We start from the raw sequence: 17,768 nt of genomic DNA, 5'->3' as shown, positions 1-17,768 counted from the left end.
TGGGCGTCCGAGGGGGGGCTGCGCTGATAAACAATCGGCTCTCCTCTACTCGCGTCTGTCAGATGCGAGTGAGGAAGAGCCATCAACGGCTCTTTCTGTTTACATTGTGATCAGCCGTGATTGGACACAGCTGATCACGTGGTAAAGAGCCTCCGCCAGAGGCTCTTTACTGAGATCGGAGATGCGGGGTGTCAGACTGAAACCCCGCATCACCGATCGGCGCGCTGCGCGGCCCTCACGGGCGCACGCCGGCATGAAATCCTGCAGGACGTCAATAGACGTCCAGTCAGGATTTCACAACCACTTGTGGGCGGGCGGGAAGTGGTTAAAGAGGAACTGCGGCCAGAAATGCTAGGGGGGTTTTCCCAAAGTAATCTCTGAGCAAAATAAAGCACAGATATATGGATGGAAGGGAAGTTTGCTTTGATTATTAACCCCTTTGTGCCAGCACCTCCTGGCCCTTTAAGAGGTTTCAGATGCCGGGAGGTGGGGCATGGTTTATGATCATGTGACCGCTGTGATTGGCTGTCACATGATCAGAAAGCTCCTGATCACAAGAAGCGATTATGAGCTTTCCGCTAGCCGCCAGTAACTGTGCCGGGAGTGTGCAAGGCGCGTGCTCTTGGCACAGTTGTGTCTACTAATTGGTATGCAAATATGCGGTGCTTGGCACCGAGGCCCACCCGCCTAGAGGCCGCATATTTGCCTACTGTTGGCGCCTAGGGGTTAAAAATGAATGAAACAGCGTTTTTGGTTTGTGGTTCTCGGATACAGTGTAGTACCACATTAAAATGGTATGAAACCCAAAAGCAAGCATGTATGATATTGCAGCTTACCAATTCATAGATGTGAGCTTTGCATTAGTTTTCATTTTTAGGCTTTCTTTCTTACATTTTAATTTAGTGATCCAGCTGTTTTTCAGAAAAACTCTCTTGCTGTTGCAGGGAATCAGACCATTTAACACTGGCAGGGGGTGCTTACAATGATCAGGTTTTATTTATGTATTTTTTGTTATACCTTTATCCCAAATGGAAAAAAAACTGTTTGCTGTAAGTGATTATAAAGTATTGCCTGGAGTTAAGCTTCAATTTGTTAGTGTATTTAAACCTGCTAGTACATCTAACACTCCAATCCCCCAGACCGACATTGCTGCCCCCTGTGCTCATTCCTCCAGAGTGGTGTTCACATTGCTCTGATGCTCTGAGTCTGGTATGGATCTTGAGGGGGAAACCCCACGGCCAAAAAAAAAAAATGGAGGGGGGTCCCCCCCAGGACCAGACCAGACCGAAGGGTCTGGTATAAATTTTAAGGGGAACTCCCATGACAAAATGTAAAAAAAAAATGACATAGGGTCCCTCCCTTCCTGACAACCCTGGGTGGTGGTTGTGGGGGTCTGCGGGCAGGGGACTTATCGGAATCTGGAAGCCCCCGGATCCTGCGAATAAGTATGGGGTACATTGTACCCCTACCTGATTACCAAAAAAAGTGTTGTGTTCCAAAAAAAACAAGAGGCGGTTTTGGAAACGTTGTTTATTAAAAATGAAGAATGTCCCCCCATCGTAGCTCCATCTCTTCTTCCTCCTGTTGCTTTGAAGCTTTGAATCACGGACACCGCCCGCCACGGTCTCCGTGACCGCGCCCGTGGGACCCGTGGACTCTATGTCCGCCGGTGTCCCGCGATTGTGTCACGGAGAGGCAGAACGGGGGGATGCCTGTGTAAACAAGGCATTTCCCTTTTCTGCCTAGTGACAGGACAGTGATCGTCTGCTCCCTGTCATCAGGAGCAGTGATCACTGTCGTGTCACATGTAGCCCAGCCCCCTCACAGTTAGAATCACTCCCTAGGACACACTTAACCGCTTCCCCGCCCCCTACTCATTTATACAGTAATCAGTGCATTTTTATTGCACTGATTGCTGTATCAATGACAATGGTCCCAAAGTAGCGTCAACATTTTCAATGTGTCCGCCATAATGTCCCAGTCACAATAAAAATCGCTGATCGCCACCATTACTAGTAAAAAAAAATATATATATAATAAAATTGGCATAACAATTCCCCCTATTTTGTAGACGCTATAACTTTTGCGCAAATCAATCAATAAACGCTTATTGCCATTTTTTACCAAAAATAGGTAGAAGAATACGTATCGGCCTAAACTGAGGAAAAAAAACTTTTTTTTTTATATATTTTTGGTGGATATTTATTACAGCAGAAAGTAAAAAATATAGCTTTTTTTCAAAATTGTCGCTTTATTTTTGTTTATAGCGCAAAAAATAAAAACTGCAGAGGTGATCAAATACCACCAAAAGAAAGCTCTATTTCTGGGGAAAAAACGAACATCAATTTTGTTTGGGAGTCGCGTCGACCGTTTTCATCAGACTAACCTATCGTGTGTGGGCCCAATCGTTTTTTTATCCATCAGTCAAAAAACTAGGAACTTGTTTTTAAATTATCTGATGGATTAAAAAACCTATAGAAAAAAACGATCGTCTGTGGGCACGTCCATCGGTTAAAAATCTACGCATGCTCAGAATCAAGTCGACACATGCTTGGAAGCATTGAACTTGTGTTGAACTTGTGTTTTACGTCACCGCGTTCTGACACGATCGTTTTTTTAACTGATGGTGGGTAGGCGCGACTGATCATCAGTCAGCTTCATCGGATAACTGATGGAAAAATCCATCAGACCGTTTTCATCAGACAAACTGATCGTGTGTACAGGGCATTAGAGTTGCCACCTGTCCAGGATTCACCCAGACAGTTTGGGTTTGGAATCATGTGTTCAGGTTTCAAACTGCCTGAAACCCGGACACATTATTCAGACTGGACTATGGCTTCCCAGCAGGGTTGCTGCTTCCAGTTGTCTAAGCTGAGAGTGTCTGTAACACTCTCTTACACACTGCTCAAAGCTAGCATTAACAATTCCCCCACATACAGATGGGAGAGGAGTTCGATCTGCTCCTTTTCCTCCCGCCCCACCACTCTGTGTCTGCCCACACTCCAATCCCTGGCGTGTGCCTCAGAAAAGGAAAGTGGGGGTCGTAAATTTGAACTCCAGCAGCCTCAGCTACATCTGAATGAGATGCGCTGACTGCCAAGGGGTGAGTGATCTCACCATTCATCTCTGTCTGTGACTGAAGTCTCCCTCCTTCTCTTAGTACACTAAGGTAAATCAGAGTTCTCAGAGCACCCCTTACATCAGATTTCCCCATTACACCAGAGGCCACAGAATTCTGGGGACTCTAACATAAGAGATGCTCTGGGAAACCTTATTTAAGGGGGAACACTGTGGCCTCTGATGTACCGAGAAGATTCTGATGTAAGGGGGTTACATCAGAATCTTCTCGGTACATCAGAGGCCACAGTGTTCCCCCTTAAATCAGGTTTCCCAGAGCATCTCTTATGTTAGAGTCCCCAGAATTCTCCCTTACATCAGAGTCTGCAGAGTTCCGCTTTACAGTGTAAGGGAACTCTGTGGATTCAGATGTAAAAGGGGAACTCTGCGGATTCAGATGTAAATGGGGAACTCTGTGGACTCTGATGTAAAGGGGAACTCTTGTTATTAATGTCATATGACATTAACTCGTATTGCCGTCCGTCAGATGCTAGAGTATGTCCAGCTGATGAAGTCACGTGGTGTGACGATACGCGTCGGGATTGGAGCGCTGGACATACTCTAGCATCTGACGGACGGCAATACGAGTTCGCTACTCGTGGATACCATGCAAGTTTTACCTGCTCAAATGTGAGTTTTTTATACTGTTTCTATTAAAATGTACCTGGTTTACTGGATTATGCGATGTGCCCTCCTTCCCTCTTCCTTTTTTTGTGACACTGCCACTCGAGTCACTTAGCATCTCCAGCTTGACATACGGGAGACTTGGAGAAAGAGGAGAAGCAGGACACTGACGAGCTCGCTGCTCGTGGAGATAAGCCCCATATTTTTACATTCATGTGAGTGCATCTAACGCTGGTTACGTGCTAGGCTCCCTGGTATACCAGTATTACACCATCCTGCTGTATGTTCTCTTGTTTTGCATGTACTGCTCTGCACTGGGACCATAAGAACAACATCTGTTATAAAGACCAGAACTTCATATGCAAGTGTTTTGCAATCAGGCTATATATATTAGCCGTGAGGTAAGCTGCTGGGACCACTAGCCCCTTAACGCCCGCTGCACGACTATTTACGTCCGCAGAATGGCACGGACAGGCAGAAGGACGTATTTATATGTCCTTGCTTTCTAGCGGGTGGGGGGTCCGATCGGGACCCCCTCCGCTGCGTGCGGTGGGCGGGATCCCTCGGGGAGCGATCCGGGACGACGGCGCGGCTATTCGTTTATAGCCGCTCCGTCGTGATCGCTCCCCGAGGCTGAAGCACGGGGAGAGCCGTATGTAAACACGGCTTCCCCGTGCTTCACTGTGGCGGCGTATCGATCGAGTGATCCCTTTTATAAGGGAGACTCGATCGATGACGTCAGTCCTACAGCCACACCCCCCTACAGTTGTAAACACACAGTAAGTGAACACTAACCCCTACAGCGCCCCCTGTGGTTAACTCCCAAACTGCAACTGTCATTTTCACAATAAACAATGCAATTTAACCAGTTAAGCCCCGGACCAATATGCAGCCTAAAGACCCAAGGTGTTTTTACAGTTCGGGACTGCGTCGCTTTAACAGACAATTGCGCGGTCGTGCGACGTGGCTCCCAAACAAAATTGGCGTCCTTTTCCCCCCCACAAATAGAGCTTTCTTTTGGTGGTATTTGATCACATCTGCTATTTTTAGTTGACAATGGTTTAAATGACAATGGTCCCAAAAATGTGTCAAAATTGTCCGAAGTGTCCGCCATAATGTGGCAGTCACGAAAAAAATCGCTGATCACCGCCATTAGTAGTAAAAAAAATTTTTTTTATAAAAATGCAATAAAACTATCCCCTATTTTGTAAACGCTATAAATTTTGCGCAAACCAATCGATAAGCGCTTATTGCGATTTTTTTTTTACCAAAAATAGGTAGAAGAATACGTATCGGCCTAAACTGAGGAAAAATTTTTTTTTATATATGTTTTTGGGGGATATTTATTATAGCAAAAAGTAAAAAATATTGAATTTTTTTCAAAATTTTTGTTTATAGCGCAAAAAATAAAAACCGCAGAGGTGATCAAATACCACCAAAAGAAAGCTCTATTTGTGGGAAAAAAAGGACGCCAATTTTGTTTGGGAGCCACGTCGCACGACCGCGCAATTGTCTGTTAGAGCGATGCAGTGCCGAATCGCAAAACCTGGCATGGGCATTTAGCTGCAAAATGGTCCGGGGCTTAAGTGGCTAGAGGTGTGTGTGAGACTTCAAGGTGTGCGGCTTACCTTTCTCACCAGATTTTAGTTGCGGGGTCTTCTTCCATTGAGTGCTTCTCTTTACTTTCATCCATCGGTTGTATCAGATCTATCAAGAACTGTGTGGTCTTCCGTGTTGTTGGACTTTTTTTATTACAGACCATATGTGTATCACCATTGTATATGTAGAGACTGTTCATTATACTGCTATCATATTGTAACACTTTATTTTGTCTCTAGTCACCTGTGCCCCTCCTCCATTCACTTTTTTAGTACTAATTAATATTTTTTCACAGCGCAGATATCTTTCACTTGTTTTATTTATCACTTTTGTCTATTAAGGTAGACCTTCCTAGTGTTTGCAGCAGTGCCCCTTTCACCTTCCCTTCCCCTCTTCCATTCACAGACAGCGCAGGAGTTTTACCTTATCCATTTAGAAGGGAAATCGAAGGAAAAGGTAAGTGAACCCAACAATGCACTAGCTTAAAGGAACCTATTTAGAAAATAAAAAACGAACCTTTACAACCCCTTTAATTAAACAATCAAATATAATACAATGATAAATAAAAATATATGTAATTTTTTTTAAACTGTCATTTTCGGTTTCAGTGAAGTGCATCCTGCATTTTTTGTTTTGGCACCAAAATTTCTATTCTGTGCACCTCTAAATAAAATAAAGCTGACAAAAATGGACAAGGCAGCTGGGAGTGTTTTTTTGTTTTTGTTTTTAAGACCATTATTTTTTGTCTTGGTAAACATTCTCCTTTTGGATCCCAACACAGTAGCAATATTCTTATTTGGCTTACTAAAAGTGCATTAGATGCTGTAGGAAAGAATCTCTAAAATTTCGCATGCGCTACCAGTTTGCCTCGCTAGATGTCACTGTACGACACGTGTGCTTAGGACTTCCCACACCTGCAATACCAGATCTCCCCCACCAGGTGACACCACTAAGACTATTGACACACAGACAGGTACGGAAGCCTGGTGGGGACTGAAAGCAGAGACAGCGATCCGGGCGGGACACGGAGGAAGCGATCTCTTCAGACCGGGGAACAAGCAGCCTGTACTACTAGGATTGCAAATATTGGAGCTGCAGCTTAGGGACTGCCGAGGGGGCAACCTATAGGACTCCGGGGGACGGAGAACTCAGGAAAATACCTCCAGGACCATATAAACACCTCCAGGACTGAGCAGGAAACAGCTGAGAACATCTGTGGACTGCTTCCCAGGAGCATTGTGATAGATCTGTGTGAGGGGAACCATAAGAGCTCACAATCATCCCATACACCCACACATCCCATATATACACATCCCATACACCCACACATCCCATATATACACCTCCCATACACCTACACATCTGATACATACAGATCTCATATATACACATCCCATACACCTACACATCTGATACATACAGATCTCATATATACACATCCCATGCACCTACACATCTGATACATACAGATCTCATACACCTACACTTCTGATACATACAGATCTCATACACCTACACATCTGATTCACCCAGACATCTCATATATACAGATCTCATATATACAGACTTCATATATACAGATCTCATACACCTACAGATCTGATACATACAGATCTCATATATACATATCTGATACATACAGATCACATACACCTACAGATCTGATACATACAGACTTCATATATACAGATCTCATACACCCAGACATCCCATAAATACAGATCTGATACATACAGACCTCATACACATACAGATCTCATACAGCCGGAGATCTGATTTATAGACACATAGCTGATAAATGGTGTGCAGTAGGGGGCTATTGGGGGGCCATAACTGCACCCTGACCCTTATACGGACAATGCCATACTGATGGGATCTGATTGGCGGCTGTAATCAATGTGGATAATACAATCAGATGAAGACAGAGCATTGCTGATCACTGACATCTGATATGTGAAGAGGCTGGACATATGTGAAGCAGTTCCCTGGGTAATACCAATGCAATGGGATGACGTCCTAGACATCCAATATAGGGAGTGGGCAGTGTGTTTGATTTGAGCCTATGTTGGCATCTGATGAGTTTCTACCCCCTTCTAGTGACTGTTGCCCTGATGTAACCCATGGAGATTTCTGATGTAGGGTGGGACTCGATGTTGACATTTAAATTGGAGAAGAGAGGAACATGACCTCGCAGTGTGCATAGTCAGGAGCTCCAGTTAAAGGAAGTGGACACTGGGAGGAAGGTGATTGCAGCACAGAGGATGATCATCGTCTTTCAAGAAAAGTAGAAGCAGACAGTGATTGGAAAATCTACATCTCACTGACGTCACGCTGCTTCTTGAAATTAAAAGTTTTTTTTTTATTTAATTTTTTTTAGATTTTTGGTAGTGGAATCTGAAAATAACATTGTATATTCATTTTGGTATCCTGAGGGCCAAATCTCATTACCGTTGTTAGGTCATTGCTTGTGCTCGCCTCTGTTACTCTGCTGCATCATCTGTTCAACATCTCGCCTCCTCATTCCAGTGTATGGCTTTCATGATGATGAAAAAAAAGAAATTCAAGTTTCGGGTGGATTTTGAGTTGGATGAACTGTCTTCTGTTCCTTTTGTTAATGGGATCTTGTTCTGCAAAATCCGACTTCAGGATGGTGGCAGCTTCAGTGTGGAATCAAGCAGGTGAGATGATAGAAGGATCACTAATGATTGGCTGTGTGTTGAGTGCTTTGACAATAACAACCTGCTGCCAGTACTGTATATAATAATGATACTCTTCTCAGAGTAAATGGTAAAGCCGACCATAGATTATGTGACTTTCTTTCCTGCAACCACGGGTTGCAGGAAAGAAAATTGATAGATTGGAACTATTGTGTTTTCCGGGCGGGGACCCGTTCCTACCGGGAGAACACAGTGATTACTACTAGCAGCTATAGCCACTGACAATAATCGCATGCTAAAACTCTGACATGCTGGTTGTACGCAAGTTGATTGATGAATTTGATTTTGGTATAGGGTTGTCCCGATACCACTTTTTTGAGACCGAGTACAAGTGCCGATGCTTTTTTTCAAGTACTCGCCGATACCGAATACTGATACTTTTTTTTTAATGTCATGTGACAGTGGTGTTTTTTTTTTTTTTTACACTGTTTTTTTCTTTATTTCTATAGAGGGGGAGGGGTGGGGTAGTGGCTTGTCAGTGTGTGTGTGTGTTTTTTATTTTTTTATTATTATGTACATTTTATTTTTTAAATTATTTATTGCAATTTTTTTTTCTTTAATCAGCCCTGTTGGGGGGGCTTTGGTGAGATATCAGGGGTCTTAACAGACTGCTGACATCTCCACTTTAAGACATAGAAAGGGACTAAGGACACAGATTCCCCAGTCCCTTTCTCTGCAGCCTCAGCTGAAATGAATAGAGAGAAGCTTCTCTCCATTCATAAACTGAAGCATCGTAAACACAGGTTACGATGCTCAGTTATGTGAATGGACAGAGTCAGTGATTACTGACTCTGTCCATTCAGAAAAGGTAGGAGCCGGGTTTAGCGGCTCCTACCTCCGCTCTCCATCCTGACAAATTGAGGGGGGAGAGCAGCACGGAAGGGGGGGAGAAGACAGGGGGAGAGCGGCACGGAGGGGGACAAGAACGCACAGGGGGAGAGCGGCACAGAGGGGGACAAGGCAGCACGGGGGGCAGAGCGGCACAGAGGGGGACAAGACAGCACAGAGGGAGAGCGACACGGAGGGGGACAAGAACGCACAGGGGGAGAGCGGCAATGAGAGGGAGAAGACAGCACGGGGGAAGAAGACTTGTAACTCCCCCCACCACCCGATACCTGACTGCCCACAGTGCCCAGGGATCGGGTGAAGCATCGGAGCATTTCAGCCGAGTACAAGTACTCGGGAAATGCTCGGTATCGGTACCGATACTAGTATCGTTATCGGGACATCCCTATTTTGGTACAATCAAGCCTCGTACATGCGACTGGTTTTCCCAGCAAGAAAAATTGCCAGGAGAGCTTTTGTCCAGGAAAACCGGGCGTGTGTATGCTTCCTCGCAGTTTTCCCATCAGGAAAACAGTCGGGAATCCCAGCGGGAAAATAGAGAACCTGCTTTCTATTTTTCCGTCAGGATTCCCGGCGTGTTTTTTCCGCCAGATCTACTACTTACCTATGGGAAACACTGTAAGGCAGGGCCGATGGAGCATACACACGGCGGGGATTCCCGACCAAACCTCCATGGCAGTTTTCCAGCCGGGTTCTCGGCTTTCCCCTCGGTTTTCTCGGCTGACTTTTTACCACCGAGAAAATCGAGCGTGTGTACAGGGCTTTAGCCTGCCCACCCATACATGGATCTAATCTTGGTCGATCCTGCCATCTCCTGAATTCCTGTGTTTTGTTTTGGGCAAACAGATTTTCAATTGGAATTGCCATGCCACAACTGTAAGTCAAGCATTTGGCTGGCAGTCGCCTCACGCTCCCATTGACCTATATGGGTACTTGCCAAAGTTGGCAAGCCAAGTTAAATTTGCAGTGACTACAAAAAAAATATCACAGCCATGGCATGTGTACAGCCCCCCGGCTATATGTTTTCTTTATGGTGAGCCTATTTATACCCCCTTCCCCAGCCATCTGTCCAAATGAGATTATTTATTTATTTATTTATTTCAAAATTTCGATCTTGATTTGTTAAGTTAATCTTTCCTCCTGTGAAATACTGTTCATCTTGAAGTTATGTAAAAAACTGGCCCTACACAAAGCAAATTTCATCAGGGGGTGGCCAGAATTCACCCTGTGAACTGCCCTGTTGGCACCATCCTGCCCATCATCCTTTGAATGAAAAGTTGTTGATGTCAACAATGTCCATATCCAATCAGATGCAGACGCTGTTCAGGTATAATCACAGGCAGCACCGCTGGCTGTCAGAATAAAATCGCTCCAGTGGGAGATACGCCCATCAACACTGTTTAGCAAGGATGGAGAAACCAAAAAAAATGTATGTATCGCCATTGGCCAGCTGAAGATCCAGGGTAGTCACCTCACTGGCCTTGATGTTGAACCAATGCTTTAGTATCCTGGCACTATTGTGCACCTTGTGAGTCAGACCATGGCAAACTTGGTCAGATCGAGTTGAACTTGATGAGAAATTTCTTGGAAGAATTAATTTCACCCAAAAGTAATGTTTCAGGAGGAGTCTGGTGGACTAGGTATGCTTTGCTCCCTTGGAGTTTTGGGTGTGCTTGTTGCATTAACGATCATGTAAAACAGAGTACCCAATAATCCTGTAAAGCTATTTACAGGTACACAGCCTTGGATATTCAGAGGCAAGCAGGTAATCTCGTCACTAAATTCCCTGAAAAACATTAAAAAAATGTGAAAGCCACCCTGTCACTAGCCAAAAGAAGAATCAGAGCCTTAAGCCCCGTACACACGGCTGGGTTTCCCGTCAGGAAAACTACGGGGAGAGATTTTGGCTGGGAATCCCGGCCATGTGTATGCTTCCGACAGGAAAACTGCAGGGAATCTCGGCCATGTGCATGCTTCCGACAGGAAAACTGCAGGGAATCCCGGCGGTAAAATAGAGAACCTGCTCTCTATTTGCCCCCTCACCTTCCGGGACAGCTACTTGAGAGATGATTGGCTCCTCCCTCTACAAGAAACACAAATCAGATACAATTTAAAAGGCCCCTCCCTTTCCTCTGACCCCAAGTTGTTTTGTGTTTCCAGATCCTCCAGGAGCACCGACACGTTTTTTGTTTTTCCTAGGTCTGGTAACTGTGGTTGGCGGACCCCCCTGCTGTTACGACCCTGATTCAGAGAACACTCTGTCTCAAGTTTAGACTCCAGCTGTAGAGGCCTATCAGAATTAACCACCAGCTCACTCTCACTGAACTATAAGAGTATGGGGTCTATATCATCATATCCTCTGATTGGAGCAAAACATGTAGAAATAGTTTAATACTTGTTAAACTATATAGTAACCTTTGTCTAGAGCAATGACAAGGATAAGTCTTTAGTAAGTGCTTTTTGAATATATAGGTACTGAAATTGAGTCATGTAGGAAATTAGCACTCCTGATATAACATATAGAAGCAAAACCTCAATATATTTAGAGCAAGTATCTCAATAGTTAATATGTATTTCTGAAAGAGAGAGAAGAAGGTAGTCCAGACTATGGGCAACAACACTAACTATATGGCAAAATAGTCTTTAAACACAAGCAGTTAAAGAGGTAGTGTGGACCAGGTCAGTTTGCATAGTAGTAGATGGTAATCCCAATGTGCAATAATATGCTCTATATAATTATGCAGTTTAAGAAGTAGTGTGAACCAGGTCTGTTTGCACAGGAGTAGATGGTAATCCCTTTATGCAGTAATATGCTATATATCCTTATGCAGTTTAAGAAATAGTGTGAACCAGGTCTGTTTGCACAGGAGTAGATGGTAATCCCTTTATGCAGTAATATGCTATATACTTGCGGTTAGGAGGTAGTCCAGACTGGGAAAATAAGCACAGGTGTAACGCTGGTGGTCCTTCTATCTAGTATAGCAACTAAGATCAGGATCCAAGTATCCCAAAAGTGAAGTTCAAGGTTGGTGTGAGTTGGTGGAGGGTCTCCAGGTGGCGACAGGGTCCAACAGGAATATTCCAACAACCTGTCGCCAGTGCTGGAGGTTTAAATAGCCCGGTCTCCCATGCACGCCGAGCGCCGCACACTGGAACGCACTTCCGCGTTCCAGCGTGGAGCGCAGACGTCCGCGTACCGGAAGTGACGCGGATGTCTTTGTGAATGGAGCGCAGCTGTCATATTAGGTAAAGCTGCGCTCCTAGTACATAAATTAACGCTAATAGCGTTACATACTCCCCTCCTCAAGGGGGCCCATCCGGGGCGCCTAATAGGAGATGGTTTATCAGGATATTTGTGATGGAACTGCTTAATAAGTCTAGGGGCATGAATATCTGATGAGCATTCCCAGGAATCATCTGTGGGAGAATAGCCTTTCCAACGAATCAAGTATTGAATGGAAGAACCTCTCCTCCTAGAATCCAAAATTTTCTCTACTTGATATTCAGTCTCACCAAAAACTTGAACTGGTGGAGGAGGTTGTGGATCTCTGTTTGGAAAAGGGTTTGGTTTGAAAGGTTTAATTAATGAAACATGGAAGGATGGATGAATCTTCCAATCGGAGGGTAGAATTAATCTGACAGCATTATTGTTAATGATGTGGGAAATTGGAAAAGGTCCCGTGTACTGACGGCCAAGTTTCTTAGAAGGAATCTTGAGTCGTAAATTCCTAGTAGATAACCATACCAAATCTCCAATCTTATAAGATGGGGGTTTTGTTCTATGAGAATCGTAGTACTTCTTTTGTCTAATCTGCGCATCTTCAAGATTAGAACGGAGAGTATCTAGAGTATCCTTTATGGTTGATAAAAGATTCTGAACAGCAGGGACATTAGTTGAAGGAAAAGTAGACGGTAAATTATTAGGATGAAAACCATAATTTGCGTAAAAAGGTGAAAACTGGGAGGATGAACTGGAGGCGTTGTTGTAAGCAAATTCTGCATGTGGAAGTAAATGAAACCAGTCGTCTTGGAGGTGGGTGCAGTAACAGCGCAGATATTGTTCCAGTGTTTGATTTACCCGTTCTGTTTGCCCATTAGTTTGGGGGTGATAGGCGGTAGACATGCGATGATCTATTTGTAGCGTTTGACAGAGAGCTTTCCAGAATCTGGAAATGAATTGTGAGCCTCTATCTGAAATGATCTGAGATGGTAAGCCATGAAGTTTAAGAATATTGGATATGAAAGCCTTTGCCGTCTCTTGAGAGGTTGGTAACCTCTTCAAAGGTACAAAATGGGCCATCTTTGTTAAAACATCAACTGTGACCATGATGGTGTTTGTTCCATTTGACCTTGGGAGGTCAACTATGAAATCCATAGAAATAACGTCCCAAGGTCTATTTGGTACTGGGATAGAAGTTAATAGACCATAGGGAGGTTTTCTAGAATGTTTGTTGGTGGCACAGGTCTGACAAGAATTAACATAGTCCTGAACTGTCTTTGTGAGATTTGGCCACCAGTAATTTCTCTTGACTAGATGAAGGGTCTTAGTAATGCCAGGATGTCCTGCAAGTGGAGCATCATGAAGTTGTTTTAGTAACATAAGTTGCAATTTTGGTGGAACATATATCTTGTTGTTAAAAGTTAATAGTCCGTTAGACTCTTGTTGTAAACCCATAGGTAAATGAGATCTCTCTTTAGTGAGGGTTTGAATAAGCAATTTATTGAAGGTCATAGTAGTACCCAGAATCCTATTGGATGGAATAATTGAAAATGGTGGAATCTCCAATGTTTGTTCTTCATGCATACGAGACAAAGAGTCTGCTTTAGTATTTTGAGTGCCAGGAAGGTAGGAAATAACAAAATTGAATCTATCGAAAAATAGACTCCATCTGACTTGACGGGCAGAGAGAGTTTTGCAAGATTTTAAGTGTTGTAAATTTCGATGATCAGTGAGGATGGTGATAGTATGTGTTGAACCCTCCAGCAAATGTCTCCAGTTAGAGAGAGCATCTCTTATTGCTAGTAATTCTTTCTCGCCAATAGGATAATTTTTTTCCGCTGAGGAGAGTGTCCTGGAAAAAAAGGCAACTGGATGTAGTGGTTCCGATAATGTAGGTTGTTGGGAGAGTACAGCGCCAAGAGCAAAATGCGAAGCATCTACTTCTAATGTAAAATGGTATGATGGATTTGGCAATTGAAGAATAGGAGCAGAAGTGTAACTATTCTTGAGTGTGTCAAAAGATTTCTGTGCATCATCATTCCAAACAAAAGGTATCTTTGAACTGGTTAAGCTGGTTAATGGTCTCACAATAGCTGAAAAGTTCTTTATGAACTTTCTGTAGTAATTTGAAAAACCGAGAAATCTCTGAAGAGCTTTCCTAGTTTGTGGTGCAGGCCAGGACAGAATACAATCTACCTTAGATCGATCCATCTGAACTCCACTAGGAGTAATTTGGTAACCCAAGAAGGAAATAGTAGTTTGACTGAATACACACTTTTCAAGTTTTGCATACAAAGAGTGTGTCCTAAGCCTAGCCAGAACCCAGCGCACATGTTTGTGATGTTCATCCTGATTCTCAGAATAAATTAAGATGTCGTCCAAATAAATTACAACGCAAATATCAAGTAGATCATGAAAAATATCATTAATGAACCACTGAAAAGTTGCTGGAGCGTTACACAAACCAAAAGGCATCACACAATACTCAAAAAGGCCATATCGGGTTTTGAAGGCAGTTTTCCATTCGTCACCCGAACGGATTCTGATCAGATTATATGCACCTCTGAGGTCCAGTTTTGTATAGATCTTGGCGTTCTGTAGACGCTCAATGAGTTCCGGAATGAGTGGTAATGGGTATCTATTTTTTACAGTGATATTATTGAGGGAACGATAATCAATGATTGGTCGGAGTGAACCATCTTTATTCTTTACAAAAAAGAGAGCTGCACTTGCTGAAGAGGTGGAGTTCCTAATAAACCCCTTTTTTAGATTCTCATCGAGGTACTCTTTTAAATGTACAAGCTCTGGTTGAGAGAGGGGGTAGATTCGAGCAGTAGGAATAGGACTGTCGGGAATAAGGTCTATGGGACAGTCGTAAATTCTATGTGGAGGAAGTTTATCTGCATTAGTCTTACTGAATACATCAAGGAAATCATGTAAATATTCAGGTAGGTCATGTGGAATGGCGTCAGAGAAAGAGATGATGCATGGGGAATAACAGAACTGTTTACAATAATCAGACTGTAAAGAAATTGATTTGGTGGACCATAAGAAAATAGGCTGATGAAGAAGTAACCATGGGAGGCCTAGAACAATGGGAAAGACAGGTGAGGAAATAATATCAAATTTGAGGGTCTCAGAATGACCAGTGGCACATGTAACCTTTAGGGGAGATGTCTGAGATATAACAGGACCATGAGTTGAACTGGACCCATCAATAAAAGTGAGTGACACTGGATTTTGCTTAAACACACAGGGAATTTTATTTGATTCTACAATACTTGAATCTATAAAGTTGCCGCAGGCTCCGCTGTCGACCATTGCTTCAATGGAAATCTCTTCTTGATCCCACTGTAGAGTAAGAAGGATAAAGATATATCGATTAGACGTGGAAAGGGATGAGTCTAATTTATTAATGTGGGAAAATTTACCTTCAGAGTTTTTCTTAAGTAGAGGACAGGTAGACACAATGTGGTCTGGAGCTGAACAATAAAGACATAGATTATTGGCTCTACGGCGTTGCTTTTCTGCTGGAGTCAAAGGTCCTCTTATAGTTCCAAGTTCCATTGGAGACTCTTTTGAAGGCGATCTGAATCTCCTGAAGGAAGTGACTGGGTATGTATTTGCACGTTCTGCCTTTCTCTCACGCAGACGGCGATCGATAGTCACTGATAGGTGCATGAGGTCTTCTAGAGTATCAGGGAGCACGACGCGAGCAAGCTCATCCTTCATAGCCTCTGATAAACCCAAACGAAATTGATTTCTAAGAGCAATCTCTGACCATTGGGTCTCCCTGCTCCAGCATTTAAATTCTGAAATAAAGTCCTCCACAGGCCTCTTACCCTGTTTGAGGGTTCTGATTGAATTTTCAGCTGTTAGCTGTTTGTTAGGATCTTCATATAAGAGAGACATCTCATTAATGAAAGTATCAAAAGCTCCCAAAAGATCTCCATGTTCTTCTATGTATGTATCAGCCCACACTCTGGGTTCACCTCTGAGATAGGTAACTAAAGTGAGGATCTTTATTCTATCAGAGTAATAAGTGCGCGGACGTAATTCGTACATCAAACGACATGAACTAATAAATTGTTTATAATTCTTCCTTTCACCAGAAAAAAGTTCTGGTGGGCAGACCTTAGCTTCAGGTCTGTCTCTAGCTTGTGCATGATTGAGATTGCGTAAGGTATCATTCTGAACACGCAATTCATTCATGTTAGCAGTCAGGTTATCCACTCTTTGGGAGAGTGTAACTAAATGATTTGCAAGTTCAGCTGGATCCATCTTGAATGTTTCCCTTTTTTTTTTTTTTTTTTTTTTTTTTTTTTAAAGGGGTTGGAATATTATGTTACGACCCTGATTCAGAGAACACTCTGTCTCAAGTTTAGACTCCAGCTGTAGAGGCCTATCAGAATTAACCACCAGCTCACTCTCACTGAACTATAAGAGTATGGGGTCTATATCATCATATCCTCTGATTGGAGCAAAACATGTAGAAATAGTTTAATACTTGTTAAACTATATAGTAACCTTTGTCTAGAGCAATGACAAGGATAAGTCTTTAGTAAGTGCTTTTTGAATATATAGGTACTGAAATTGAGTCATGTAGGAAATTAGCACTCCTGATATAACATATAGAAGCAAAACCTCAATATATTTAGAGCAAGTATCTCAATAGTTAATATGTATTTCTGAAAGAGAGAGAAGAAGGTAGTCCAGACTATGGGCAACAACACTAACTATATGGCAAAATAGTCTTTAAACACAAGCAGTTAAAGAGGTAGTGTGGACCAGGTCAGTTTGCATAGTAGTAGATGGTAATCCCAATGTGCAATAATATGCTCTATATAATTATGCAGTTTAAGAAGTAGTGTGAACCAGGTCTGTTTGCACAGGAGTAGATGGTAATCCCTTTATGCAGTAATATGCTATATATCCTTATGCAGTTTAAGAAATAGTGTGAACCAGGTCTGTTTGCACAGGAGTAGATGGTAATCCCTTTATGCAGTAATATGCTATATACTTGCGGTTAGGAGGTAGTCCAGACTGGGAAAATAAGCACAGGTGTAACGCTGGTGGTCCTTCTATCTAGTATAGCAACTAAGATCAGGATCCAAGTATCCCAAAAGTGAAGTTCAAGGTTGGTGTGAGTTGGTGGAGGGTCTCCAGGTGGCGACAGGGTCCAACAGGAATATTCCAACAACCTGTCGCCAGTGCTGGAGGTTTAAATAGCCCGGTCTCCCATGCACGCCGAGCGCCGCACACTGGAACGCACTTCCGCGTTCCAGCGTGGAGCGCAGACGTCCGCGTACCGGAAGTGACGCGGATGTCTTTGTGAATGGAGCGCAGCTGTCATATTAGGTAAAGCTGCGCTCCTAGTACATAAATTAACGCTAATAGCGTTACACCTGCTCTGGCAACATCCAGTACTGGTTGTGGCCAAGTCCTGGGTGTGTTCAGTCCCTGTTTTTTCGGCCAGAAGGGTTCCCTGTTTTTGAGGTACTTGCTTACCTGTGTAAGTGGTGGCAACTTCCTTCAGGTTTTTCCACCCAGCTCTGCCTGGTGGAAGCCTTGTCCTCCTCGGCTTCACAGAGGTGTACCAAAATGGCATCGGAGGACTTCGGGTGACGCGGCTAGATGGCGCCGAA

At 43.4% G+C, this 17,768-nt stretch overlaps 1 protein-coding gene across 3 annotated transcripts in view; it reads left to right on the top strand.

Moving 5' to 3' along the window:
• Positions 1 to 6,295: 6,295 nt before the first annotated feature.
• Positions 6,296 to 17,768, top strand: part of FAM102B (family with sequence similarity 102 member B) — a 91,101-nt gene continuing 79,628 nt past the window's right edge. The window contains exon 1 of one of the 3 annotated variants that reach the window (XM_040359894.1): positions 6,296 to 8,018. In XM_040359894.1, coding sequence (XP_040215828.1) covers positions 7,870 to 8,018 — 149 coding nt within the window. In that variant the 5' untranslated portion in view covers positions 6,296 to 7,869. The remainder of the gene's footprint in view (positions 8,019 to 17,768) is intronic. The other 2 variants (XM_040359892.1, XM_040359893.1) reach the window with 2 other exon arrangements.

This window comes from Rana temporaria, chromosome 7 (genome assembly GCF_905171775.1).
Source record: "Rana temporaria chromosome 7, aRanTem1.1, whole genome shotgun sequence".
Taxonomy (NCBI): domain Eukaryota; kingdom Metazoa; phylum Chordata; class Amphibia; order Anura; family Ranidae; genus Rana; species Rana temporaria.
Note: the sequence above shows the minus strand (reverse complement) of the source record. Positions and strands in the feature narration are given on the sequence as shown.